This window comes from Erinaceus europaeus, chromosome 4 (genome assembly GCF_950295315.1).
Source record: "Erinaceus europaeus chromosome 4, mEriEur2.1, whole genome shotgun sequence".
In the NCBI taxonomy this organism is placed as follows: Eukaryota; Metazoa; Chordata; class Mammalia; order Eulipotyphla; family Erinaceidae; genus Erinaceus; species Erinaceus europaeus.
The window spans coordinates 9,276,394-9,303,555 of NC_080165.1; the positions used below are offsets into that span (position 1 = coordinate 9,276,394).

The following is a 27,162-nucleotide window of genomic DNA, read 5'->3' on the forward strand; positions in this document are numbered from 1 at the left end:
AGATATTTTCTTCTGGCCTGTAGTATTTGTGTGGAGAAGTCTGCTGCTAATCTTATGGGTTTTCCTCTGTAGGTGACTCTTTGTTTTTCTCTTGCAAACTTTAGGATCCTTTCTTTATTCTTATTCCTTTTCATTTTAAATATGATGTGTCTTGGTGTCTTTAAGTCTGGGTTAATTCTGTTTGAGACCCTCTGGGATTCTTGAACCTTTATGTCTTTTATATTGTCTAGACTATAAGTAGGCTTCTTAGCTTAATCACTGACTCCTGACCAAGAGATAAAGCAGGGTGGAGCAGAGATAATCCAGTGGCTAATCAAAGAGACTCTCACAGCCCCACTGGCAGGCCACCGAGGTAGAGATCTTCTCCTGAGTTTCCTGGTTAATTCTGTGTCCCCTGGTGTCAGCACATGCCCCCCCCCCCGACCTGCTGCTCTAGTTTCTGAGATTCACCGTTGCATTTGATGAGTCTTAGGGGAGTCCTCTCCTTCCTTCAGTAGTCTTTTTGTTGGTGTCTCAACTGGTAAACTGCTGGACTACAGACAGACTATGACCCACATAGTCAACGACTGCCACCTCTCCAGATTCAAAGGAGGTCTCGAAACTCGACATCAGGCTCAACCTGAAGCTGTTGACTGGCTACGGAAGAAGGGCAAACGCTAGAAGATTACCAGCCACTTAATCTCTTCTTTGGCCCCCTCTGTCCACGAGCCACATGTGTTTGCACTCACTTGTGATTTGGTGGGTTCCTGAAGTCATCTAGTCTGTCTTGTTCCAGTCCCAGGAGGTCTCCTTTGGTATTCCTAGCTGACCTGAGAGAGGAGAGGAGAGAAACACAGTACATGGTCAAGCACTCCCTCTATCAAATGAGCTACCTCCTGGCCCCTGTTTTAAAATATAGAACACAAAATATTCCTTCAGTTTTCTCTCATAACTTAGAAGAATTTACCAGTGTATTGGTATCAAGTTATATATAACTGATATAAGTGGTTAAGTGGGAATTTCTTTTTTTAAATAATTATTTATAAAAAGGAAACACTGATAAAAAAAAAAAACATAGGATAAGAGGGGTACAATTTCACACAATTCCTACCACCAGAACTCCATATCCCCTCTCCTCCCCTCCCCTGATAGCTTTCCTAGTCTTTATCCCTCTGGGAGGTTGGGCCCAGGGTCATTATGGGGTGCTTCCCATAATACTTCCCTGCTGAACATCGGCATTGGCAGGTCGATCTATACTCCCAGCTTGTCTCTCTCTTTCCCTAGTCGGGTGGGGCATTGGGGAAGCAGGGCTCCAGGACACATTGGTGGGGTCGTCTGTCCAGGGAAGTCTGGTTGGCATTATCTTAGCATCTGGAACCTGGTGGTTGATCACAGACTCACTTATATCTGTCCTAAAGTTTCCACATCAGAGGTTGACCTTTACTACTAGAGAAGCATTCTTTTGTCAGCAATATGGAAGTCTGTGCTCACTTTTTAATTAAGTAGTTAGTTAATTATTGCCTCTGGGCTATCACTGGGACTTGGTGTGGTCACTATGGATCCATCATTCCTGGAAGCCATTTTTTCCTTTCTTTTACTTGATAAGACAGAGAGAAATTGAGAGGGGAGGGGAAGATAGGGAGGTAGAGAGGAAGAGAGATACTAGCAGACCTGATTTGCCATTCATGAAGAGTCCCCCTACAGGTGGGGAGTGGAGGCTTGGACCTGGATCTCTGTGCTTGGTAATGTGTGTGCCCAATCTCTTAATCCCATATATAAAATATATGTATTTGCTTCAGTCTCACTGTTCCAGGCCAACTTTTTTATATAAAAGGAGGGAGAGAGAGATAGAGAGGGAGATAGAGAGAGAGAGAGACAGAGAGAGAGAGACAGACACAGAAAGAGAGAGATAGAGAGAGAGAGAGAAAGAGAGAGAGAGAGACTCTAGCCCTGCATCTTCTCCCAGTGCAGTGTGGGCAAGGAGCTAAGCTGGGTCATGCACATGGAAGAAACAGGCACCCTGAGGTGAGCCTGTCATGCTTATTTGTTGTACATCAAAACAAGAGTAAATTTTATTCTTTATCAAGTAACTTGGGAATTCAGTTGAATCTGTTATTTTAATCATATGAAAACGTGGTCCTTGCTATGTGCTTTTGGAGTCAACAAGCCATGAGTTCTCAAAGCTCTCCCTACTATTTCCACTGCAATAAATATGGTTACTACTCATAGAAAGGAATCTCCCCCACAGGCTGCCTGATCTTAGGACTGCTGCTTTTATCCAGGCCTAAACCATCTTATCTGTGGGATAAATATATGGAGCTAAGATACCTTTTTTGCTGTGTTTTCTTTATCGAATCTATTTGGTTTGACAAGATTTGATCTCTAGAAGTTGTTTGTCTCAATCTTGGCTGAGAAACTTGTACTTATGGGATACAGTCCATTGCCACCGGTTTTCCGCACTCTTATGAGTAACCTATAAATTGACAAGTTTGTGACCTTTGTAATGTTTTTAATCAGGGGTTGGCAAAGTATGGCTTACCACTTGTTTTTGAGACTATCTTGATTAGATTACAGTCATGCTCACACCTTTACACTTCACACATGGCTGTTTATGAGTTAGAATGGGTAAAGCTGAGGTAGCAGGACTCATGCCTACAAAGCCTAAAGCATTCACTGTTTCTATAAAGAAAAAAAAATCCCAGCCACTGCTTTAGATAACATAAGCATAAATACTCAGTAAGTGAATAAAGAGTTCCTTGTGGGGCCAAGTGGTAGCGCACCTGGCTAACACACATTTCAGTGTGCAAGGATCCAGGTTCAATCCCCTGGTCCCCACCTGTGGGGGGGGGGGATCTTCATAAGTGGTGAAGTAGAGCTGCAGGTGTCTCTCTGTCTCATTCTCTCTCTACCTCCTCCTCGTCTCTAAATTTTTATCTGTCTTTATTCAATAAGAAAAGAGTTCCTTGTAACATTTAACTATTCTATTTCAAAATGTAATACAAAACAGAAAACAGTAGGTAAATGCCAACTAAGACTTTGATAATTCTGGAGAACTTTCATTTCACTCTATCCCTTTCATTACATTAGAGAAAAGAAAGATGTAGGATTTCTTTGGAAATCAAAAGTTCTTAGACTCACATAAATATCCATGACTCTTGAAGTTACTCTGGTGATAAGTGATTTCATTTTATGTTTACTTTGCAACTTCATTGAACCCCAGGAAATCCTTATCCCATGCCTCCATGTTTTAGAAAAAAAAAAAGATGTATTCATTTATGTTCATGAGAGTCTTAGAGGGAAGAGGAGCCTGGGGAGGCCAGAGCACTGCTCAGCTCTGGAAACAGCGGGGGCCAGGTGAAGAGGGGCCTCTAGGACCTCAGCCGTGCAAGTCTAATGTTTTACTACTATATGATCTTCTTGGCTCCTGTCCCCTGATTTTCAAAAGCAGCTATTTAATATGATGGAAAGCGAGTTTTATACAAGCTGGAGAGACAGAAAGAGCAAAGTCAAGTACCATCCAAGTAGATGGGGTGATGCAGATAAAACAGGAGCCCAAGACGTGCAAGCCCCAGTGCTACCTGCCAAGCCAATTTCCCTAGAAGCTTCTGTTTTTATTTCTCATGCTTTCTTTTTCTCTTTCTCAATAGAAGGAAAAATACTAAAGCATATTTAGTGACATACACTTGACTTCCCTGAGCAAGTTTTCCCTGTGATTCACATTTCAGACTTAGACTGGACACAGCAGGTGACTCACCTGTTCAAGAAAACGTGTCACCATGTGCAAGGGTTTGGGTTGGAGTCCAGGATCACTGCATGGGAGTGCCTGCAGGGTGAAATGTCACAGGCAGTGAAATGGTGCTGTGATGTCTCTCTCTCTCTCCTTCTCTGTCTCTATGTCGAGGGAAGAATAAACAAATGGCTACAAGTAGTTATGGAACAGTGTAGGCACTGAACCCCAGCAATAGCCCTGGTAGCAAAAAGAGAAACAGAAATAGAAGCAGAAACAGAAATAAAACCTTTGGTGTGATTAGTGTTACATTGCCACAAACCAATCTGCCAGGTTCACTTTTCTCACCACTGACATGACGAGATTCACATTTTTTCTTGGACTCCAGCGCCTACCATTTGATAAGGTTGACTATTAGTGATTGTGATGATACAAGTGAGCACATAATTTCAAATATTTTGATGAGACCCACGTCTAATAGGCCTCTTTAACCTTCTCTCTCTAGTACATAGAACATATTCTACCAGCTTAAAGGCCCTGGATGCTTTTTTTTTTTTTTTTTTTTTTTTACTTTTCACACCAACTGAAAGTAGACCAGAATACAAGTCTCATTTCCTTAAGATACACTTCATGACTATAACATTGAATTCTAAGATTCCATGTCACATTTTATATTGATCATGGCTAAGAAAGCTTACCTTAATGCTTGGGAAGAATATAAACAGAGGTTGAAAACCCTACTCGGCATCTATAATGTACAGATATCCATATATCTATACATACTGGTATATATATATCAATCTATCTATAACAATCTCTCTCATCTATATCCCATAAAGGTGATTCTCTTTCTTTGGGATAGACTCAGTGAAAATACTCCTTAATGCATTTTTTAATCTGAATTCATAGAAAGTAGTTTCATCTTTCTGATAATTGCCCTAGACAAAACCTAGAAGTGTGAATGGTTAAAGAAAACTAAAGAAAATTAAAAGTAAAAATTAAAGAAAACTAGCTGCATGTTGTCTACAAAAAGTGTGTCTCATACTTTTATTGACTTTTGCTTCAGGGATTCTTCATCTTGCTGTTTGGAGCCATCATGGATCACAAGGTAACTTAAACCTGTTTCACTCTTTGTCGATTATTTCCATATGCTGAAGGCAGTGGGAAGGTAATAGGCTTAGGGCACAGAGCATGGTTCAGGTGTGCTGAGTTGTGGTGGTGGGGTTCATGGCATTAGCTACCGGGGGGGGGAGGGGAGAAGTGTAGTCTTTCATTTCTTCATCATTATTATTTTTTTTAGTGATTTAATAATAATCGACAAGATTGTGGCGTAAAAGGGGTACAATTCCATATAATTCCCACCACCAGATTTCCGTGCCACATCACCTCCATTGGAAGCTTCCCTGTGCTTTATCCCTCGGGAGTATGGGCCAAAGATCTTTATGGGGTGCAGAAGCTGGGAGGTCTGGCTGGCTTCTGTGATTGCTTCTCTATTGAGCATGGGCATTGGCAGGTCAACTCACACTCCCAGCCTGTTTCTGTTTTCACCAAGTGGGGTAGGGATCTGGGGAGGTGGGGCTCCAGACCACATTGGTGAGGCTATCTGCTTAGGGAAGTCATGTTAGTGTCATGGTAGCATCTGCAACTTGGTGGCTCAAAATCATTAAGGTATAAAGCAGAAAATTTTGTTTAATAATCAGTAACCTAAAGGTAAGAGTGTAGCAGATGAAATTTGGGGTCTTCATGTTGGAAAGAGCTAGGAAATCTATTTTAGATATATTCTAAGGGGCCCCTGACTTTACTAATTTTTGCCTGAACCTGACAGCTAACATGCAGTTGGGCTAAAAGTATTGTTTGGGAAAACGGTTATCATTGTTGAGGATAGGGCTAGAAAGCTGAGTCAGGGCAGAGAGTAGTTCCCAAATATGAGAAAAGTATATAAATACCCCCATCAATCTGCCCTAGGGTTCATGTCTATTCATATTTAGCACAGGAGCCTGTGTAACCCCTGCATCTGCATCAGTCTGAGCTCAAATCCCATGGTCATAGCTAGGAACATCCTAGGCTGCACTCATTTTCTTAAGTGACAGAGTGTGTTGACCCAGCCTCCCTTCAGAGAGCGGGGTAATTTCTACCACTGTTGTTCTATATTGAGGGTAAGTTCCTGTAGAGGCCCACAAGAGGGTTTATGATGCTGTTCCTGATGGAGATGACCAGTGATGGTGGAGAGAGGGATCTGTTAAAGGTCTAGGCCCATCATATCTATGTGGGAATCCCATGATTCCCTGACTAGGGCCCCAGATGATGGACTGATCTGGTCGTGACCAAAAGGGCCATCGTTAAGAGTGTTCTGGTGTCATGCTATTATCCAGCTTATGTAATTCTTACTCTATCTGACATGGTTAGACTTAGAGTGATTGAGGAGAGTAAAATAGGAAGTAGGTGAGGAGGCTATCTGGTTATAAGTAGAAAATACTTGATTTATTACTTTATGATGTCCTTTTTTAGGTCTTTCTACTTGCTTGCTACACTTATTGAGTCACTGTAGACCATTACACACTTTTTCGTTGATGTATGTATTTTCCCCCAACTTATGGACACATGTGCAAGTGTGCCCTAGCTAGGCTCATGGGCCCTGGTTGTTTTCTAGGTTCTTTGTTAAGGAACTGTAACTTTTCTAGGAATTTCACCACCCCAAATGGAGCTATATTCTCTCTTCTTCCTCTCTTCTATCACATCCATAGGAGGAGACAATATGTGACGATAGCTCATGAAAAGAGGAACTGTTGCTGTCATTTTAACATTAATCCTAAATTGAATTATAATTTTACCTCAGCTTTTAAAAAAAAATTATTTATTTTCCCTGTTGTTGCCCTTGTTGCCTTTTTATTGTTGTTGTAGTTATTATTGTTGTTGTTATTGATGTCGTTGTTAAATAGGACAGAGAGAAATGGAGAGAGGAGGGGAAGACAGAGAGGGGGAGAGAAAGACAGAAACCTGCAGACCTGCTTCACTGCCTGTGAAGCTACTCCCCTGCAGGTGGGGAGCCGGGGGCTCGAACTGAGATCCTTATGCCGGTCCTTGTGCTTTGTGCCACGTGCGCTTAACCCGCTGAGCTACTGCGTGACTCCCTTACCTTAGCTTTTATCCAAGTCTTATTACTTACTGAACACTGGGCAAAGTCTGTCTGATGCTGCATCTGGCAGGCTTACTGATCGGAAAACTTTAGGATACAGCTCAGGGTGTTAGGGAAATTGTATTTCTTCATTGTTACTGCTTTTTTTTTTTTTTTTTTTTTTTTAGATAAGAGATGCTTTGAAAATGAGAATGTCTTCACTTAAGGGGAAATCAAGAGTAGTAGAGGTAGGTTTCTCCTTTTTAATTTCACCAGAGGATCAATGTTATCACTTGGGCCATGCAGAGAGAAGGCCTATTAACATAATATTAGGGATTCAAAGCACAGAGAATTAATTATACAGAAGAACTTTCATTCATTTGTTTCTGCATTCATATTTGGATAATTCTACTAGCACTTAAGCTTAGCAGAGTATGTTCCTCAGGAGAATTTTCTACATTGGATGAACTTTAGCTTAATGTTTGGACCATTGGGATGGGACAACATGAATTTAAAATCAGAGATTTGTCACATGCTGGAGTGGGGAAATGAGAGGAGTTATAAATGAGATCCTAGCCCAAACTTCTTCTTCTTTTTTAAATTTGTTTATTGGGGAATTAATGTTGTACATTCGACATTAAATGCAATAGTTTGTACATGCATAACATTTCTCAGTTTTCCATATAACAATACAACCCCCAGTAGGTCCTCTGTCATCCTTCTTGGATCTGTATTCTCCCCTCCACCCACCCCAGAGTCTTTTACTTTGGTGCAATACGCCAATTCCAGTTCAGGGTCTACTTGTGTTTTCTCGTCTGATCTTATTTTTCAACTTCTGCCTGAGAGTGAGATCATCCCATATTCATTGTTCTGTTACTGATTTATTTCACTTAACATGAATTTTTCAAGGTCCATCCAAGATCAGCTGAAAATGGTGAAGTCACCATTTTTTTGTAGCTGAGTAGTATTCCATTGTGTATATAGACCACAACTTGCTCAGCCACTCATCTGTTGTTGTAGTCCAAATACTTAGTTCATAGGCAAGGAAGATAAAAATCCAAAGTACTCAAAATTAATTAGTCAATCACAAGAATAAATCTTTTATTATTCAGAAATAATTTCAGTAAGTCATATTCCATTAGACTGAAGCATCTGTCTATCTATCATCAGTCATCTATTTATCTATTTATCATCTATTTATCTTCCCATCTATCATCTCTGATGTTTTTTGACTGAGGTACAACTTATCAGTTAAGTTAATGACTAAAATTGCTATTTTTTTTAAAAAAAATTATTATCTTTATTTATTGGATAGAAACAGTCAGAAATCGAGAGGGTGGGGGCGATAAAGAGGGAGAGGGAAAAAGAGACACCTTCAGCCCTCTTCACCACTTGCAAAGCTTTCCCCCTGTAGGTGGGGACCAGGGGCTCGAACTTGGGTCCTTGTGCTTTGTAACATGTGCATTCAACCAGGTGCACCACTACCTGGCTCCTAAAATTGCTATTCTTGCTACCTTAATTAGAAGGAAGTCATCTCCTCAAACAACAGTTCACTGTTAAAGTGTTCATACCTTCACAATAAATACAACTTTCTGAATGTATTGGGAATCAGCACTTATGGTTAACACTTATTGAGTGTGTCATAATTCATCAATACAAAGATAGACGTTTTCTTCATCTTTTAATATTTCTAAACTTAGAGCACACCTCACCATCAGTGGTCTATCATGAATTCAAAGGCAAATAGCTTTATCTTCTTCTTCCATAGCAGAACATAAAAATAAGGCTTTTTGTTGCTCACAATGTTAGTTTCAGTGACATGTGCTAATTTAATTCTGTGTACCAGTGCTGGCTTGAGTACTTTGTTTCATGTCTTCATTTCCATTTGTTTATCTCTGGGCAGGCATATACATACATATAAATGTATATGTATCTTTGTCCATACTATTGCTCACTGATATCATTGTTATTGTTTTATATCCACTTAGAATGCATCCTTAAACCCAACCAATGGATCTAAATTAATGAAGCGTTGAGGATGAAGAGTGAGTATTGAACATAAAAATCCAGGGAGGGGGATGGGTGGTAGCACTGCCGGTTAAGCGCACATGGCGCGGAAGTGCAAGGATCGCGCCTAAGGATCCGGGTTTGAGGCCCCGGCTCTCCACCTGCAGGGGGGTTGCCTCACAAGTGGTGAAGCACGTCTGCAGGCGTCTTTCTCCCCTCTTCTCCATCTTCCCCTCCTCTTTTGATTTCTCTCTGTCCTATCCAAGAACAACAGTAGTAATAACAATAACAACAATAACCATGATAAACAACAAGGGCAACAAAAGTGAAAAAATAGCCTCCAGGAGCAGTGGATTAGTAGTGCAGGATGAGCCCCAGCGATAACCCTGGAGGAACCACTAGAGAAAGAGACAGGCTGGGAGTATGGATCCACCTGTCAATGCCCATGTTCAGCGGGGAAGCAATTACAGAAGCCAGACCTTCTACCTTCTGCCTCCCACAATGACCCTGGGTCCATGCTCCCAGAGGGATAGAGAATGGGAAAGCTATCAGGGGAGGGGAGGGAATACGGAGTTCTGGTGGTGGGAATTGTGTGGAGTTGTACCCCTCTTAACCTATGGTTTTTGTCAATGTTGCCTTTTTATAAACAAAATTAAAAACAAAACCAAAAAAATCCAGGGAGAAACTTCACTTGTGAGTTACACAAACCATTCTACACCTGTTCCTGTACTGCTGCCTCCAATGTGGTCCTGGAGTGGGAGGCGGACAAGTAAGAATATGTGAACGATATGTCTGAACATCTCTGAGATGCTTTATACTATTCAACGCATAAATGAAAATGTACACGTTGTCTTTTGAAGCTAAGCCATCTTACTTTACCTAACCAAGCTTTGGGCATAAGCACGCTGACGTCTCCCGTCCTCAGTGAGCAGATGCTGTAATCACACCTGCAAGGATGCAGCATCCACCCTTGGCTGTCACACCCCTTAATTCCATCTTGACAGTCAATGGTGACATCTATAGAATGGCCTCATTGTCAGGAAGGACTGTAGTCACAAAGCAACAAGCCTGGTCTTTCCCTAATAACGTTGGGGCCCAGAATCATTCCTTAGGGAGTGTGGGTGGAGGGGTGGCAATAATCTACCTACGTGCTGCCAACTTCTGAGATCTGTTTCTACACGGGCGAAATATGGGGAATCCGACGTCAGGTGTACGTGAAAGAGAATGAACACAAAGTGGCAGACAGAACCCCCTGAGCGATGTTGAGGGAGTGTGGGCAGGGATGTTCCATTTAGATGGTTTTGTCTTGGGAAAACTTCATGGTCTTTCTGCATGAACCTAGATAAGGCTTTTTTTTTTTTTAAATATTTTATTTATTTATTCCCTTTTGTTGCCCTTGTTGTTTTATTATTGTTGTCGTCGTTGTTGGATAGGACAGAGAGAAATGGAGAGAGGAGGGGAAGACAGAGAGGGGGAGAGAAAGATAGACACCTGCAGACCTGCTTCACCGTCTGTGAAGCGACTTCCCTGCAGGTGGGGAGCCAGGGTTCGAACCGGGATCCTTATGCCGGTCCTTGTGCTTTGCGCCACCTGCGCTTAACCCGCTGCGCTACAGCCCGACTCCTTTTTTTTTTTTTTATGCTCGTCATTTTAAAAACACCATCTGGAGGCAGCCACATCTATCTTCACATTCTTTCCTTCTCTGAGTCACGCCCATCTATTGAGCAATGGGGCAAAGCAAAAGACTGAAATAGTCTCACAGAAGCAAAGATATTTGGAGTTGGGAGAACTCTTAAGGGAACAGTTCCTATAAACGTGATGTGCTGGTGTGAGACATTGATACGTGGTTGTTGAGAGATGGAAAGAGAGGACTCTTGTGTACAGTGACCTGCATGTGTAGGATGCTCACAAAATAGATGTGTGTGTGTGTGTGGGGGGGGAGTCGGGCTGTAGCGCAGCGGGTTAAGCTCAGGTGGAGCAAAGCACAAGGAAGCAGGTCTGTCTTTCTCTCCTCCTCTCTGTCTTCCCCTCCTCTCTCCATTTCTCTCTGTCCTATCCAACAACAAAGACAACAACAACAATAATAACTACAACAATAAAACAACAAGGTCAACAAAAGGGAATAAATAAATAATTTAAAAAACAGACAGGGAAATATAGGCATGTTAGTATTGGCTGTCACTGGGATTTGGATGTTTATATTGGAAATTTTAAAGGTAGAAGGGGAGGGGCCATATTTGAATTCACGAATGTCAACCTTCTCAAATTCTGCAGCTCTAAGGGTTTCTGCATTGTAGAGCATCACTGTAGCATTTTTGGGATTGGTCCATAATTATGAGATAGTTCAATTGACTTATGAAGACTCACCTCTCCACTGAGGTCTTATTAGACTTGTTTTAGGAAGTTCACTAGAATGTTTCAGATAAAGGAGATCCTTCCACTTAGGAATACTAGAGCTAGCCATTCTAGAGAAGAGAAGCATGGTTGGACTCTTCAGCTAGGGCATGGGTGGTGGTGCACCTGGTTGAGTGTATATGTTATACAGCACGAGGACCCAGTTGGAGACCCCGTTCTCCACCTGCAGGGGGAAAGCTTGGAGACAGGCGTCTCTCTGTCTCTCTCCTTCTCTATCTCCCCCCTCCATCTTCATCTTCTGACTTTGACAAATAGGGGAAGATAATAATAATGATTGTGATCATCATAATGAAACAAATACTCCGCTAGTTGGGTATGCCTGGATGGGCGTAGTAACAGTTGGAGACGTTAAGCACAAGGACCAGCGTAAGGATCCCGGTTCGAGCCCCCAGCTCCCCACCTGCAGGGGCGTCGCTTCACAGGCGGTGCAGCAGGTCTGCAGGTGTCTGTCTTTCTCTCCCCCTCTCTGTCTTCCCCTCCTCTCTCCATTTCTCTCTGTCCTGTCCAACAACGATGACATCAATAACAATAATAACTACAACAATAAAACAAGAGCCACAAAAGGGAATGAATAAATAAATATTTTTTAAAAGTTGGAGACAATTTGTACAAATCAAGATCAGGGACAATATTAGTTAATCAAATTGGAATGTGTACATAGATTACAGCACTGGTAAGAGGAAGCGAAGCTCCCCAAAGAAATATAATAGTAAAACCCTTCTCCTTTCACATTTTGGTTTTGAACCCATAGCGACTACATTCTTGTAGCATGTGCTCCGTAGGTGACCTTGTGCCTGTATGGAACTTTCTCAGTGACTGAGCTCCATACGCGTAGCACCTGGACACACAGGAATCAGAAACCGCAGAGGGATCCTGGCAGAGCATGTTGGGCCCCAACAAGCTTTAGAAGACAGGTGAAGAGTGTCTGCGCTACGTGATGCTCCACACAAAACCAGAATGCTCTCCACAGACAATATAGCTTAGATCACCTGCTTTTTAGCTGTCAGGTGCAGGCAAAAACTGGTTGGGTTATGGGCCTCTTGGAATAGACCTAAAATAGACCTACTAGCTTTTTGCAAAACCGAGACCCCCCAACTCTTCATCTTCAGTCTTCCAGCCTTTAGGCTCATGATTAGTCAACATTTTGTTCTGTTTTATATCTTAACTCTTTATCAGCCACCAGGTTCCAGATGCTACCATGATGCCAACCTGACTTCCCTGGGCAGACAACCCCACCAGTGTGTCCTGGAGCTCCACTTCTCCAGAGCTCTGCCTCACTGTGGAAAGAGAGAGACAGACTGGGAGTATGGATCCACCTGTCAACGCCCATGTTCAGTGGGGAAGCAACTACAGAAGCCAGACCTTCCACCTTCTGCATCCCACAATGACCCTGGGTCCATACTCCCAGAGGGATAAAGAATAGGAAAGCTCTCAGGGGAGGGGATGGGATACGGAGTTCTGGTGGTGGGAATTGTGTAGTTGTACCCTTCTTATCCTATGGTTTTGTCAGTGTTTCCATTTTATAAATAAAAACTTAAAAATAATAAACAAAAACCAGAATGCTGAAACACCACGCAGCCTTTCAGTGGAGATCAGATCAGAACTCTTGGCTAGAGTTGCAGTTCAGGGATCCGGGATGGTTGGTAAGTGCAGTGTAGGGCTAAAGCAGAGGGATAAGGCAGTGTTTTCTTTGATTGTCTTTATTTATTGGATAGAGACAGCCAGAAATTGAGAAGGAAGGGGGAGATAGAGGAGAGATACAGAGAGATACCTGCAGCCCTGCTTCACCACTAGCAAAGCTTTTCCCCTGCAGGTGGGGACTGGGGGCTTGAACCCGGGTCCTTGAGCACTTTAATATGTGTGCTTAACCAGGTGCATCACCACCCAGTCCCTTAAGGAGCTATTTCTTAACCCAAGAAAAAATAAACAAACATAGACTGACAGGGTTGCAGGAGGCAGGCAACATTATTGTTGGAATGGGAGGTCAGAATTCGACTTGCAGAAATTTGAGGCCCCAGAGTGTAGGCGAAAGTTCCACACATCCTGGTAAACTCGAGTCGGATTGTTCTTAGAGACAACGATTCGACTGGTTTGTTAGGGAATCCCAGAATCAGGAAAGATCGGGAGAGTGTGAAAACTGTTTGCTTGAGGTATACACTAAAATTGAGGGAAAGTACCCTTTTTTAAAAACTTTATGTTTTTATATTTATTTAATAGCTGTAGAGAGAGAGAGACCGAGAGGGAGAGGAAGAGAAGAAAGAGTCAGAGCACCATTCCGGCACATGAGATGCTAGGGATTAAACTCAGAATCTCATGCTTGAGAGTCCAATTCCTTATCCACTATGCTACCTTCAAGATTGGAAGTTACTTTAGATTTCATATATGTATTCAACATACACACACCTTTGCTGGCAACATCCAAGTTAAAATTTTAAAAGCAGGGTGTCAGGTGGTAGCGCAGCGGGTTAAGTGCACGTGGCGCAAAGCACAAGGACCGGCTTAAGGATTCCGATTTGCAGGTCTGCAGGTGTCTGTCTTTCTCTCCCCCTCTCTGTCTTCCCCTCCTCTCTCCATTTCTCTCTGTCCTATCTAACAACAATGGCATCAATATCAACAACAGTAACTACAAAAACAATAAAACAACAAGGGCAACAAAAGGAAATAAATAAATAAATAAATATAAAAAAACATTAAAAAATTTTAAAGCAGTTTGAATCTGTATTGGAATATGACAAGTTGATACTAAAATAAAATTTCCCTGATGATAAAATGTCACAAATGTTCCAAATCAATAGGAAATAAGGTATTTTTATTGAAGAGACTCTAGAAACATAAGATCCAAATAGGAGAATACTTTGTTCTATACCTACTTGGTAAAATAATAAATGTAATTAATACAAATAAAGTTTTTATCGGGCTTACCCTTTTAGGGGAGAAGGGAGCCGAAGGGCATTCACAGTTCCCGAGCGCCCTCTGGTGTTCAGACAGTGTTCATTCCAAACTCTCTGCCGCATATGTGATTATCTCTTCATTCTGTAGTGAGAAACGAGACTGATTGGACAATATCTAGAGAAAAACAAATCGGTGTTCTGTATGAAGCTGCAGATTTAGAGGGGAGGCATTGTGAAGACCAAGTTTAAACAGTGCAAGAAGGGGGAGAGGCTCTGAGAACTGAGTTTACGGCTAAGGAAAGGGTACAGAGAAACAAGCTTGCAGAAACAGGAAGTTGGGGAATGGCTTTCCTTTGTGTGACTTTGAAGAAATTGCTCAGTCTCTCTGTGATCACAGGCCTTCATCTGTAATAAAGACATGAACCGTCGCATATACTTCCTACATGGTTTCAAATTCAGTTGAGTAAAAGTTCATTGAGGGATTCAGAGGTGGCGCTCTCAGTGGGGTGCACACCTCATCATATGCAAAAACCTGGGCTCAAGCCCCTGGTCCCCTACACAGGGGAAGTTTATGAGCCATGAAGGAAAGCAGTGCTGACCTCTCTCTCTCCCTCCCTCCCTCCCTCTCCCTTTTCTTCTCATTTTTGTTCTCTATCCTATCAAAAGAAAAAAGAAAAAGGTCTTCAAGAAAGAGTAGTAGATTCATTATGTAGGCACCCACCTTCAGTGATAATCCTGGTGGAACATAAATAAATAACAAACAAGCTCATAGGAGAATGTCGTGCTCAGATGAAGTTACTAGTAAAATACCAACAGATGATATTCTTTCTGTTAATGAGTGTTTCAACCATTTTGTTTAGGTTGCTCCACTTTTTTATGGACGTTGTATGTTCTGGATTGAGGACTGAAGTCCAGGAGGAGAAGAGTGGAAAACAGATTGGAAAGAGTCCTGAGAAAGAAAGGGTTCACGCTTCCTTGGAAGTCTTTCTCTTCGGACCACCTGAACTTCCAATGTGAAAATGACGGATGAGAAACTAAGCTAATGTTTGGGAAGTGGGCCTTAGGGAGGCAGATCCACTGGTCCTCTGTCCTGCTCATGACCTGTGAAAGTCTGGTTTCTTAGGTAACATTAACAAGATAATGATTCTAACGACACGCCATTTCATGTCCTCTCTGAAGAGCCCGGGACATTTGAAGTCCTCTGGATTTTGGTCTGCTTTCATGCTTAAGCCTGCTCTGTAGTCTTCTGCACATGCCTCCATTATCACGCTGGTGGGTCCTGGACACTGAAGGTGCAGGAATTAGACTTAGTTCCTGGTGAGGGGCTTGGGTAATGGTGGGAGGTATGATGTCTAGGGAAGTCAGGAATCTGCTTTAGAGTCGACTGAGTTGTGATACGGTTCTTAAACATGAAGGACAGAGAAAGATTGAAAAAAAACAAACCTGTTTCTGTGTTTATTGTCTTAATATATTTTAGCCCTTGAGTGAAATTATTTAGTTCCTAGGACCTTAGCTTCCTCATTTGTAAAACAAGAATATATTCTTTTAGGTTTTATTATTTTGTCTATATATGTGTGTACATATTTAAACTATTATATATCCATATGATTCTTGTTTTAGAAATCATAATGTAAATATTTACCTTTCACAATATACTTGTTTGTGTATGAATGCATTCAAGATGGATGTCTCCTGAACCCAGTAGAACATGCCAGTAGAAAATCTTCTTTTTTTTCTCTCTCTATTTGAATAACCTCTCAGGCTCACTTTCCCACTGCTCATAGTTTAGAGATAGAGAGATAGATGGAGATAGAGAGTGAGAGAGAGAGAGAAATTGCCTTCTTCCCATTGTGCTCCATGGTGCTCCCATACAATACTAAACCTCAAAATCCAGGTTCTCATGTGTATAAGGTACGTATGTGTGTACTGTTGAGTGGCTTATTCTCAGGCTCTGGAATCATACCATTCCTGATAACAACACTCTTAATCAGTTCACTTCAACACATTGACGTGACCCACAAGGAGGTTTACAAAAGCAATTCTCTTAAGTAAGAACTTGGAAATATTTGGCAAACAACATTGCCGTCTCTTAGAGAAAGTGAGTGCAATTTCTATCACACTTTTGGCTTTATTTATTCATCTTATTATTTTTCAATTTTTTAATGTGTTATGAATAGTTTGTTACACGATTATAAGATGACCACACCAACCACCAAAGTGCTGTGTCCACACCCTCTCACCTCCCAAAAATAACCAACGTGATTCTCATAAGTCTTATAGCTTGCTTGCTTCCGTTACGTTTGGATTATTATTATTATTTTTTGGCAAGTTCATACATAAATCAGATCTCTAAACTCCACCTATGAGTGAAATCATTTGGCAGTTGCCTTTTACCTCTTTATTTATTTTGCTAAGTTTAATCACCTCCAGTTCATTCCATCTTGTTCCAAAGGACATAATGTTGTCTTTTTGTTGTTGTTGTTTGCAAAGTAGCATATCATGTCATATATATCTCATAACTTCTGTACCCAGTCATCTGATGATGGGCATTTAGGCTACTTCCATTCTTTGGCTGCTGTGAATAATGCAGCTGTGAACATAGGGGTGCATGTGTCCCTTTTAACTAGTGTTTGAGTGTTCATTGGATAAAGGCCTAAGAGTGGTGATTGCTGGATCATAAGGTTCAAGCCCTCGCTCCCCACCTGCAGGGTAGAAGCCTCAGAGTGGCAAAGCAGGTGTGCAGGTGTCTGTCTTTCTCTCCTTCTTTCTATCTCCCTCGTCCCTCCCAATTTTCCTTTGTCCTACTGAATAAAACTTAGACAGGAGAAAAGAAAAGGTAAGAAAGAGAAGGAAAGAAAAGAGAAGAGAAGATGGCTGCTGGGTTCAGTGGATTAGTCGAGCTCCACTGATCCCCAGCAACGACCCTGGTGACAAGCAAATAAATAGATAAATAGATGAATGAATAAATTTAAAAAGAATTGAGAAATCGGTGTGCTTAGAGATTGCGTCTTGGAGATGGTGAACTCTGCACTGGATCTCGTGGTCAGAAAGGATTTGAACATGCAGTCGTTGCTTATTTTGTTGTGTGAGTATCTGCTAATTTATTAGAAAGAGAGCATTGGAAAAGGGCCAGGTGGTGGTGCACCTGGATGAGCGCACGTGTTACAGTGCTTGAGGACCCAGGTTCAAGCCCCCGGTCCCCACCTGCAGGGGAAAGCTTTGAGAACGGTGAAGCGGGACTGCAGGGGTCTCTCTGTCTCCCCCTCCTCCTCCATTTCTGATGGTGTCTATCCAACCAATAAATAAAGGTAATAATAATAATAACAATAACAATAATAATAATGCATTGGAAAGGGAAATGTGAATCAAGAAGGCACCGGCGGGGCTGGCTAGATCTGTAGCAGTAACACATCAGACTTGCAGGCCGCCTCAGAGGGCCCAGGTCCAATCTCGAACACTGCCAGATGCTAGCAGCACCCTGATAGACCTTTCCCTTTTGTGAAAATAGATAGATAACTTTTTTAAAATTATTTTTTAAAATTTTTAAAAAAAATATTTTATTTTATTTATTCCCTTTTGTTGCCCTTGTTGTCTTATTGTTGTAGTTATTATTGTTGTTGTCGTCGTTGTTGGATAGGACAGAGAGAAACGGAGAGAGGAGGGGAAGACAGAGAGGAGGAGAGAAAGACAGACACCTGCAGACCTGCTTCACCGCCTGGGAAGCGACTACCCTGCAGGTGGGGAGCCGGGGGCTCGAACCAGGATCCTTATGCCGGTCCTTGTGCTTTGCGCCACCTGCGCTTAACCCGCTGCGCTACAGCCCGACTCCCAGATAACCTTTTTTTTTAAAAAAAAATTGCCACCAGGGTTATTACTGGGGCTCAGTGCCAGCACTACGAACCCATACTCCTGATGGTCATATCTTCCTTTCTGTTTTATTTGATGGAACAATTTCTATTGATAGAAATTGAGGAGGGGGGGAGATAGAGAAGGGAGACTGAGACAGACACCTGCAGGCCTGCTTCACTGATCTGGAAGTGTCTCCCCTGTAGGTGAGGAGTAAGGACTTGAACCTGGGACCCTGTGCATGATAAACTATAATCTGTATGCTCAACTGAGTGTGTCCACTGCCTAGCACCCAGGAAATAACTCTCAGAAAAAAAAATTGCTAGTGGAAGAACATAGAAAGGATTTTTAAAAAGTTTAATTTGAATGAGAGTCATGTTGGTCATACATAGAAAAAAAATGCCCAGGGCCAGGGTGGTGACACAGTTGGTTGAGCACACACAATACAGTGTTCAAGGACCTAGGTTCAAGTCTCCCCCCCCACCCCCGTGCTCGCCTGTAGGGGGTCAAGCTTTGTGAGTGGGGAAACAGGGCTGCAGGTGTCTCTCTTTCTCTCTCCCTCTCTATCTCCCCTTACTGTCTTGATTTCTGGCTGTCTCCAATAAAGATAATTTTTCTTCTTCTAGTGTTTGCCCTTCTTCCGTAGCCAGTCAACAGCGTCAGGTTGAGCCTGATGTCAAGTTTCGAGACCTCCTTTGAATCTGGAGAGGTGGCAGTCGTTGACTATGTGGGTCATAGTCTGTCTGGAGCCGCAGGGGCAGTTCGGGTCGTCTCTGGCTCCCCAGCGATGGAACATAGCGGCGCACCGGCCATGGCCTGTTCGATAGCGATGGAGGAGGGCCCGATCATAACGTGCTAGGTCAAAGCCGGGTTGACGCTTGCAGGGGTCTGTGATGAGGTGTTTGTTCTTTACCTCAGCTGACTGCCAGCTCTGTTTCCAAGAGACTGGAACAGAGAAGTTCAGTGTAGGCATAGGGGACCAGATTGGGCGACGAGACGCCAAGCGTTGGACAGGGTGGGCGAAGATATCCGCGTATATTGGCAGGTCCGGTCGAGCGTAGACGTGGGAAATGAACTTAGATGATGCTGCATCCCGACGAATATCTGGCGGGGCGATGTTGCTAAGAACTGGCAGCCATGGAACCGGGGTGGAACGGATGGTTCCAGAAATGATCCTCATGGAGGAATATAATTTGGAATCGACCAAGTGGACATGGGGGCTACGGAACCATCCTGGGGCACAGTATTCTGCAGTGGAATAGCATAATGCCAGAGAGGATGATAAAGATAATAAAAACAAAAGAAAAAAAATGCCTGATAGCTGAAGATTGAGATCTTGCCACCAAGATTGAGATCTTGTCACCAAGATCTGAAAATTTACAGTCGAAATAATAAAATGTTACTTACTGTTCTGCTTGTTGTCTTGTAAAAAAAAAAATTAACTACAAAACGAATACCAGGAAGTCAAAGAAATGCAGAAGGGAAAGGAGAAATGGAGGCTCTGTATTTGTTAGGACATCACTGCCCATGGAGGTCTTAGATATCTCAGCTCTGACTGCAGTGTCTTCGAAAGAAGTTATGTTTGTGCTGGGCAATTCAATTTTGAGATTTTGTTTTTCCTCCTAGAAAATTTCCTCCTCCTTTTGATCATTCTCATTTTTGAGTTTAATTCAAGGTCTCAATGGTAGTGTTTCCACAGTGGTCCTTTGAAGAAGGCCATTGTTTCACCTGGGTATTGTTCCTGAGTAGTACTTTGTCATCTTTCGCCACCTTCCTAAATGCTATTCATTCCTTGAAAAGGTGTGGCTGAGAGCTAGTACAGCAAACAGAAGGTGTGGCTTTTACTTTGTGTTGGATTTCTCAACTCAGCTCATCAGAAAGCTCCAGGAGTGGGGGAGTTGGTATCCAAGCAGACCCAGAATCTAGGAAATACTCAGTCTCAAGGAGTAGTGCCTGCCGCTCAGAGGCAAGAGCTAAGAATGGACCTCACACACTGTCCCTTCCCTGGTAACTTCCTCTGGGGGCAGGCTCACTCCAAATGTCCTCAATGCAGGGCGATGAGCCAGCAAAGGAAAGAACTTAGTTGACAGAACAAAGGCTGCTGACACTCATTAAACAGGGAAGGAACTTTGGTGATGGGCGTGGTCTGATGGGTGATGATTCCTCTGCAATCTTATATTCCTGCAAGCTGTTATTCAATCATTTTTGTCTCCTGGAGTATATTACTTTGCTTTTCAATCAAATAGGAGTATGAAACATCATGGAACTGTTGCAGAAAGTAAAGATGAAGTCTAGAAAGCAGCTCCCCCAGTGTCGGAGACACGGTAGACAACAGAGAAAGGCTGGTTCTCCCGTCTACTGTTTTTGTCTGTGAATGAGGGTCTAAGTACACTGCTTTTTCTTTCCATCTTCATTCTGTGTGCAGCAAGCAGGGGTGGATGTGTGGACAAGAGATACAGCATCAAGTTTATATATTAGGTTCTTCACTGGCATCAAAAGCAAGAATGAGAAGGGGACTTTAAATATCCTTCCAGTGGAAGCTGAGTGGTGGTGGACCACACACAAGGACCAAGGTTTGAGCCTCTGCCTCTGGCTGCAAGGAGGTAGGTAGGCTTCAGAAGCAGTGAAGCAGGTCTGCAGGTGTCCATATTTTCCCCTCTCTACTTCCCCCTCCCCTCTCAGTTTCTCTCTGTCCTATCAAAAGCAAAACAGAAAGGGGGGGGGGCAAAAAAAATCCTTCTAACAACTCAATTTAGTTATCATATAGATTGAAAAGGGAATAAGGTTTCAAGAAAGGAAATTGCTTTAGAAATAAAAATCTGGAACCTGGTTAAAGAGAGCAAAGAATTTCCAGGTTGAATAATAGTAATAATTTCAGAATAATAGTGGAGAAAATAAGTTCTTTCTCAAATGACTTTAATTACTGAATTCCACACCCCAAGCAAAGTTCAAGGAAGATTATTGTTAAGAACCTCACATATATTAAAACTAAGAGAAGTATATAAAGTATTTTAAGGGGAGAGATGTCCTGCACGTACAGTATAATTAAGGAGATAGGCCACTGAAATGGGTAGTGAGAACTGTGTATCCAGCTATTTGGCTTATCTAGAAAATGACAAGGAAAGTGTGAATTTTTCCATATGTTGCTACAGGCTAAATTGTATCTCTTGATAATTTATATGTTGAGGTCCTAATCCCTAGTCATTTGAAGTATGATTATGTTTGGAAATATGGTCTTTAAAGAAGATTAAATGAAAATGAAGTAAAAAGGTTGCTCCCTAATCCAACGTGACTGGAGTCCTAGTATACAAGGTCATAAGGGAACAGACAAGAACAAAGAAAAGATAATGTAAAGATACAAAGAGACAACGGCCATCAGGAAACCAAGTAGAGAGGCTTCAGGAGAAACCAACTTCTCAATACCTTTGGGACTTGTAGTTTCTAGAATAGGAGCAAATAGAGTTCTATCGCTTTGTTGATACAGCTTGTTAGGACAGCTCCTGCAATCTAATCCAACTGCCCAGAGATTGTTTAAACTTGCTTTAGCTTTTGAGAAGAATTTAATTACAGTGAGATTAAGTGAAAAGCACAAAAACTTCTGATATACATGGCCATCACCCTCACCCAGATCCCCATTATTTATTGATGGATCTACATTGAGACATCATAGTCTCCTTAATCATTGGTTCACATAAGGTTCATTCTGTAGGTTTAGACAAATGTTCAAAGACATGCATCCCTCACTGTAAATGTACAGAGTACAAATGATAGCCTAATAATGTTCTAATAATAAGATGTCAAAATTTCTTTTTCTTTAAATCTTTTTACTTCTTCTTCTAGCTTTTGCCCTTCTTCCGTAGCCAGTCAACAGCGTCAGGTTGAGCCTGATGTCTGCTTGTTGCTGGCTTTGAAAGTGACTGGGATCCATGTGGATTCAGTCGGCTAGGAAGGATCGTCAGTTTCCCCAATAAATGGGTACTCACGGGATGCACCACGAGGTTGATCCAATGCATCCCACCTTTTTACTTATTACCAGAATCAAGGAGGGGCACAGACAGAGACAGAGAGAGACAGAGAGACACCTGCAACTCTGCTTCACCACTCATGAAGCTTTCCCCTGAAGGCATGGACCAGGGGCTTAAACCTGGGATTGTCCTCACTTTGATGTCTGTGCTTAAAAAGACCACAGGAACAGTGAATTTGTAGTGCAGGCATCAAGGCCCAGCGATAACCCTGAACAGCTATTAGGGGTGTTGCTGGCTGCTGGCTGGTTCTTGACCAAAATCTGCTATTAGAATAATTCTCCAAGAATTGAATGAAGCTGTCTTTACCAGTTCATGCCAGAGGTGGCTTGCATCTAAGGACTGACTGACGTCACCGATAAAAGCCCAGACCTTGGTTTACATGTGAAGTGTTTCTGAAAGACCAGTCTACTTCTGGGTCTTGCTGAGGAATCAGCTTCTGTGACTGTGGAGTAGTCCAGATCCTCCTCTGTCTCCTGTGTATGCCAGTCCCTTGCCGGTATTCCCAGGAATGTTCCACAATGAACTTCATGCAAATCAATTGCTGTCTCAGAGATTGTTTTCCAGGGTACATAATAAAAGACACCATTCATAGGATACTACTTTTTTAAAAGTTATTTATTTATTTATTTTTGCCTCCAGGCTTATTGCTGGGGCTTGGGACCTGCACCATGAAACCACTGCTCCTGGAGGCTATTTTTTCCCTTTTGTTGCCCTTGTTGTTTTATCACTGTTTTGGTTATTATTATTGTTGTTGTGTTGTTGGCTGGGACAGAGAGAAATAGGGGAGGGGAAGGCAGAGAGGAGGAGAGACAGACACCTGCAGACCTGCTTTACCGCCTGTGAAGCGACTCCCCTGCAGGTGGGGAGCTGGGGGCTCAAACCAGGATCCTTCAGCCAGTCCTTGCGCTTTGCACCATGTGCGCTTAACCCGCTGCACTGCGTTAGCCAGACTCCCTGAAATTCTTCCTTCCTTCCTTCCTTCCTTCCTTCCTTCCTTCCTTCCTTCCTTCCTTCCTTCCTTCCTTTCCCTCCCTCCCTTCCTTCCTGCAAATTCATATATGTCAATTCTTTAGAGTCAACATATGAGCATTTCTTTATTTACTTCACCTACTATTTCTTCTTCTAGCGTTTGCCCTTCTTCCGTAGCCAGTCAACAGCGTCAGGTTGAGCCTGATGTCAAGTTTCGAGACCTCCTTTGAATCTGGAGAGGTGGCAGTCGTTGACTATGTGGGTCATAGTCTGTCTGGAGCCGCAGGGGCAGTTCGGGTCGTCTCTCTAGCTCCATCCATTTTGACCTCAAGGATGAACTATCTATCATCTTTTTTAAATGACGGAGTAGTATTCCATGGGTTCCTTTCACTGCATACTATTGTTGTTCACGCACACATGTTATTCTTTTCTCAGAATAAGTTGAAATAATTGACAGTTTGAGTGTTCTCCATGGAAGACTGAGGGAATTTCGATGAAACCATCTGACATTTGATGACAGGTTGTGTCACTTAAAAAAAATATATAATGAAGTCACACAGCAGTTAAAATAATCTGGGATTCAAATATTTCAAGTAACTCAGCCATTGTTAGAGACTAGATTAACAGGAATCACTGGCCTTGCAGGCTGCCACATACAAAAAGAAACACAGACCCAATTTTGAGTGTTGCCCCAGAAGATGGTGATGCTTTGAGATGTGATTCTTCTTCTGAAGAGCAGGCAAGCAGTTTCTGATTTTTGTGGTTATTACAAAAAAGAACAAAACAGGGGTGGAAAACTCAGACTTTAAAGACTGTGATACCTTCCAAAAGAACCAGGGGGCTCCTCTTATGTGGCCCAGGGGAAGTTGGAACCTTCTGGTCCATCTGTCGCTTCATCTGTCCCTGTGGACAGAGACGAAAGGAGTCTGGCTGCAATTCTGACTTCCTTTCTTTCTCCTGTTGTTGGAGACTAGCAACGAGCAGCAGAGGGGGCCCCAGTCATGTCTCTGCTTTTCATGTGAACATTTCGGTGTGAAGTGCTAGTCCTATGGAGAAGCTAGTGTTGGTGAACTGGATTAAACCAGGTCCCTAAGAGCTAGAAATGCGTCTTTTGGTCTAACCTAAGGCTACGTGCTTCACTTGGCTCCTTCCTTCTCTAACCTGGACTACCAAGTCTGGCTTCTAGCGGTGCTGGGGATGGAAGCTGGGCCCTTGGAGTCTCAGGCATGAAAGCTTTTTTTTTTTTTTTCATAACCATTATGCTGTTTCCCAGCCTTAATCTTGACTTTTGATGTCTACTTTAAAATAAATGTAAATAAAAGTATTTCTTTTTTTTTTTTTTCCTCCTCTTTCCTTCCTTCCCTTATTTTTTTTGTTGGGGGGGGTTTTACAATAAGCAGTAAATACAGTTGTTGGTGCATGTGTAAAATCTCTCAGTTTTCTGCTCTTCCCCCCGCCCCAGCCCTGTGGGTCTAGGTCCTTCTCCACCATCCTGCACCAAGACCTAAAAACCGCTTCTCTCTTCCTTCCTTCCTTCCTTCCTTCCTTCCTTCCTTCCTTCCTTCCTCCTCCCTCCCTCCCTCCCTTCTTTCCTTCCTTCCTTCCTTCCTTCCTTCCTTCCTTCCTTCCTTCCTTCCTTTCTTTCCTTCTTCCTGTCTTTATTTCTCTCTCCTTCCTTCATTTCCCCTTCCATCCTCTCTTTCTTTTAGATGTATTTATTTATTTTTTTAAACATTTATTTATTTTCCCCTTTGTTGTCCTTGTTGTTTTATTGTTGTAGTTGTTGTTGTTGAAGTTGTCATTGTTGGATAGGACAGAGAGAAATGGAGAGAGGAGGGGAAGACAGAGAAGGGGAGAGAAAGATAGACACCTGCAGACCTGCTTCACCGCCTGTGAAGCGACTCCCCTGCAGGTGGGGAGCCGGGGGCTCGAACCGGGATCCTTACGCCAGTCCTTGTGCTTTGCGCCACGTGCACTTAACCCGTTGCTCTACCACCTGACTCCCGTATTCATTTATTTTTTAACGAGAGAAAGAGATTACCTAATTTATACGGTGCTATGGATCAGTCACAGAGTCTCACATTTGCAAGGCTCACAGCCTATTACTGAACCATCAGTTGGTTCAAGGAGCAAATGCTTCTTTAGAACTGAGAGCAATGATTTAAGTGACCAACTTTAGGTTGCTCACATAAGCTACTCTTGTGGGTGGAAGTACATGTAAGCCACACTCTTTGTGTAGCAAGCCTGTGGTGTGGCCCCTGCCTCCTAGCTGTGATACAGAAGTCTGATCTGAGGACCAGAGAAACAGCTCAGCTGACAGCCTCCAGACCTCACTTCATGTGCAGCCCAGGCTCACATCCTAGCGCCGGCTAGGAGTGCCGGGTCACCAGGGCAAGCTGTACTGAGGCAGCTCTGTCTCTGTCTCTGAATGCAAAAGTTGAGGACGTGGGAATGGTAAAAACACACATACACAAGAAATTGGCTCAAAAAAAAAAAAAAGAAAAAGAAAAAGAAAAATGGAGGGAACAGGGAGAGGGGAAGAAAGATATAAGAGGTCTTGCTGGTAGAAACTAATTAATTCCAGATCACATTTGGCATAAACTAATGGATTCATTATCTAGTTAGAATTCTCCTTCCTCCCTTCCTTCTTTTCTCTACCTCTCTCTTTCTTTTTTCCCCTTTTTTCTTCGTTCTTTCCTTCTTCTGTTGATACAGAAGGTAGGGAGGCAGACAGAGAGTGACAGAAAGCAAGGCACCACAGCTTCCGTCAGTGGGGTAGGGGCCTGGTTTGAACCTGGGGAGAGCACAAGGTAAAGTGGCCCACCATTCAAGTGACCTATTTACTCATCCCCCACATTTTTCTTCTTTTTCATTCTTTTCTTTCTTTTGTAACCACACATACCAATTGTAGTAACTTGAATGTTGTTTTTTTTCTGGGAACCAACCTTTTCCTCATATAATGTCAATGATAATAAAGTTCCTATCTCCTGCTGATGAAACTTCCTTGATTTTCAGTCCACAAACCTGGTACTCCACCTTGATTCGGTAGGTCCCTTTCTCCTCCTCCTTCTCCTCCTCCTCTTCTTCTTTTGCCCCCAGGCTTATCACTGGGACTCAGCACAAGTACTGTGGGTACTATGAATCCACTGCTCCTGGTAGTCATCCCCCCCCCCATTTTATTGGCTAGGATAGCAAGAAATTGAGAGAGAAGGGGGAGATAGAGAGGGAGAGAGAAAGATAAGACACCTGCTTCACTGCTTGTGAAGCGTCCTCCCCCGGCACATGGGGAGCCGGGGGCTCGAACCTGACGCCTGGCCAGGTCCTTGCACTTAGTACTAAGTGTGCTCACCTGGGTGAGTTACCGCCCAGCCCCTATGCTTCTTGCTTCTAGGATTCATTCTCAGATTCTCTCTGACCTGAGCTAGTGTCTCCTCCCAGATGCCCCATGCCATGTTCTGACCCTTTCCTAGGATTTCTTTTGTAGCTATAGAAATTCTTGGATGACTATGGGATGCTCTCACTCTCAGGCAGAAGTTGGAAAACAAGATCAGAAGAGAAAACACAAGCAGAACCCTAACTGGAATTGGTGTATTGCACCAAAGTAAAAGACTCTGGGGTGGGAGTGGGGGTGGGGGAGAATACAGGTCCAAGATGGATGACAGAGGACCTAGTGGGGGTTGTATTGTTATGTGGAAAACTGGGAAATGTTATGCATGTACAAACTATTGTATTTACTGTCAAATATAAAACATTAATTGCCCAATAAAGAAAAAAAAATTCTTTCTTGCCCAGTATTTGATTGACTTGTCATCTATTTCCCATTTCAATATTTATAAGTCCATGAGTAGGTGTAATTTTTATTTGTTATTTACTCTGGACGTAAAGTTGTACACAAAACCAGGACTCTGATGCTGGAGATAAGGCTTCCTGGAGAGGGTACCTGCATCCCCACATGCATGACTCAAGTTTGAACCCCAGCACCACATGGGATGTGCTAAGGCAACAGAGAGAGAGCTTCATTACTGTGGCGCCTCCTCCTTTTTCTGTCTCTCTATCTTAATAAAGAAAAAGTGGCCTGGAGCAGTAAAATAACACATGCATAAGGCCCCATGTACCACAGTCCCAGTTTCACTAAGCACAAGCAAACTCTCAGTCCTTATATTTAAAAAGCTTGTAGTATACTGAAGG

The 27,162-nt window shown here is 42.7% G+C and overlaps 1 protein-coding gene across 3 annotated transcripts in view; it reads left to right on the forward strand.

Annotated features, from left to right (window-relative positions):
• The window catches only part of ADGRF4 (adhesion G protein-coupled receptor F4), a 41,805-nt gene extending 15,253 nt beyond the window's left edge, over positions 1-26,552 (forward strand). Inside the window, exons 6-9 of one of the 3 annotated variants that reach the window (XM_060188730.1) lie at positions 4,773-4,814; positions 7,010-7,069; positions 8,810-8,866; positions 26,459-26,552. In XM_060188730.1, the coding sequence (XP_060044713.1) occupies positions 4,773-4,814; positions 7,010-7,069; positions 8,810-8,857 (150 nt within the window). In that variant the 3' untranslated portion in view covers positions 8,858-8,866; positions 26,459-26,552. Of the gene's footprint in view, positions 1-4,772; positions 4,815-7,009; positions 7,070-8,809; positions 9,474-14,994; positions 15,537-26,458 lie in introns of those variants that run through there. The other 2 variants (XM_060188729.1, XM_007517848.2) reach the window with 2 other exon arrangements.
• The last annotated feature ends 610 nt before the right edge of the window (positions 26,553-27,162 follow it).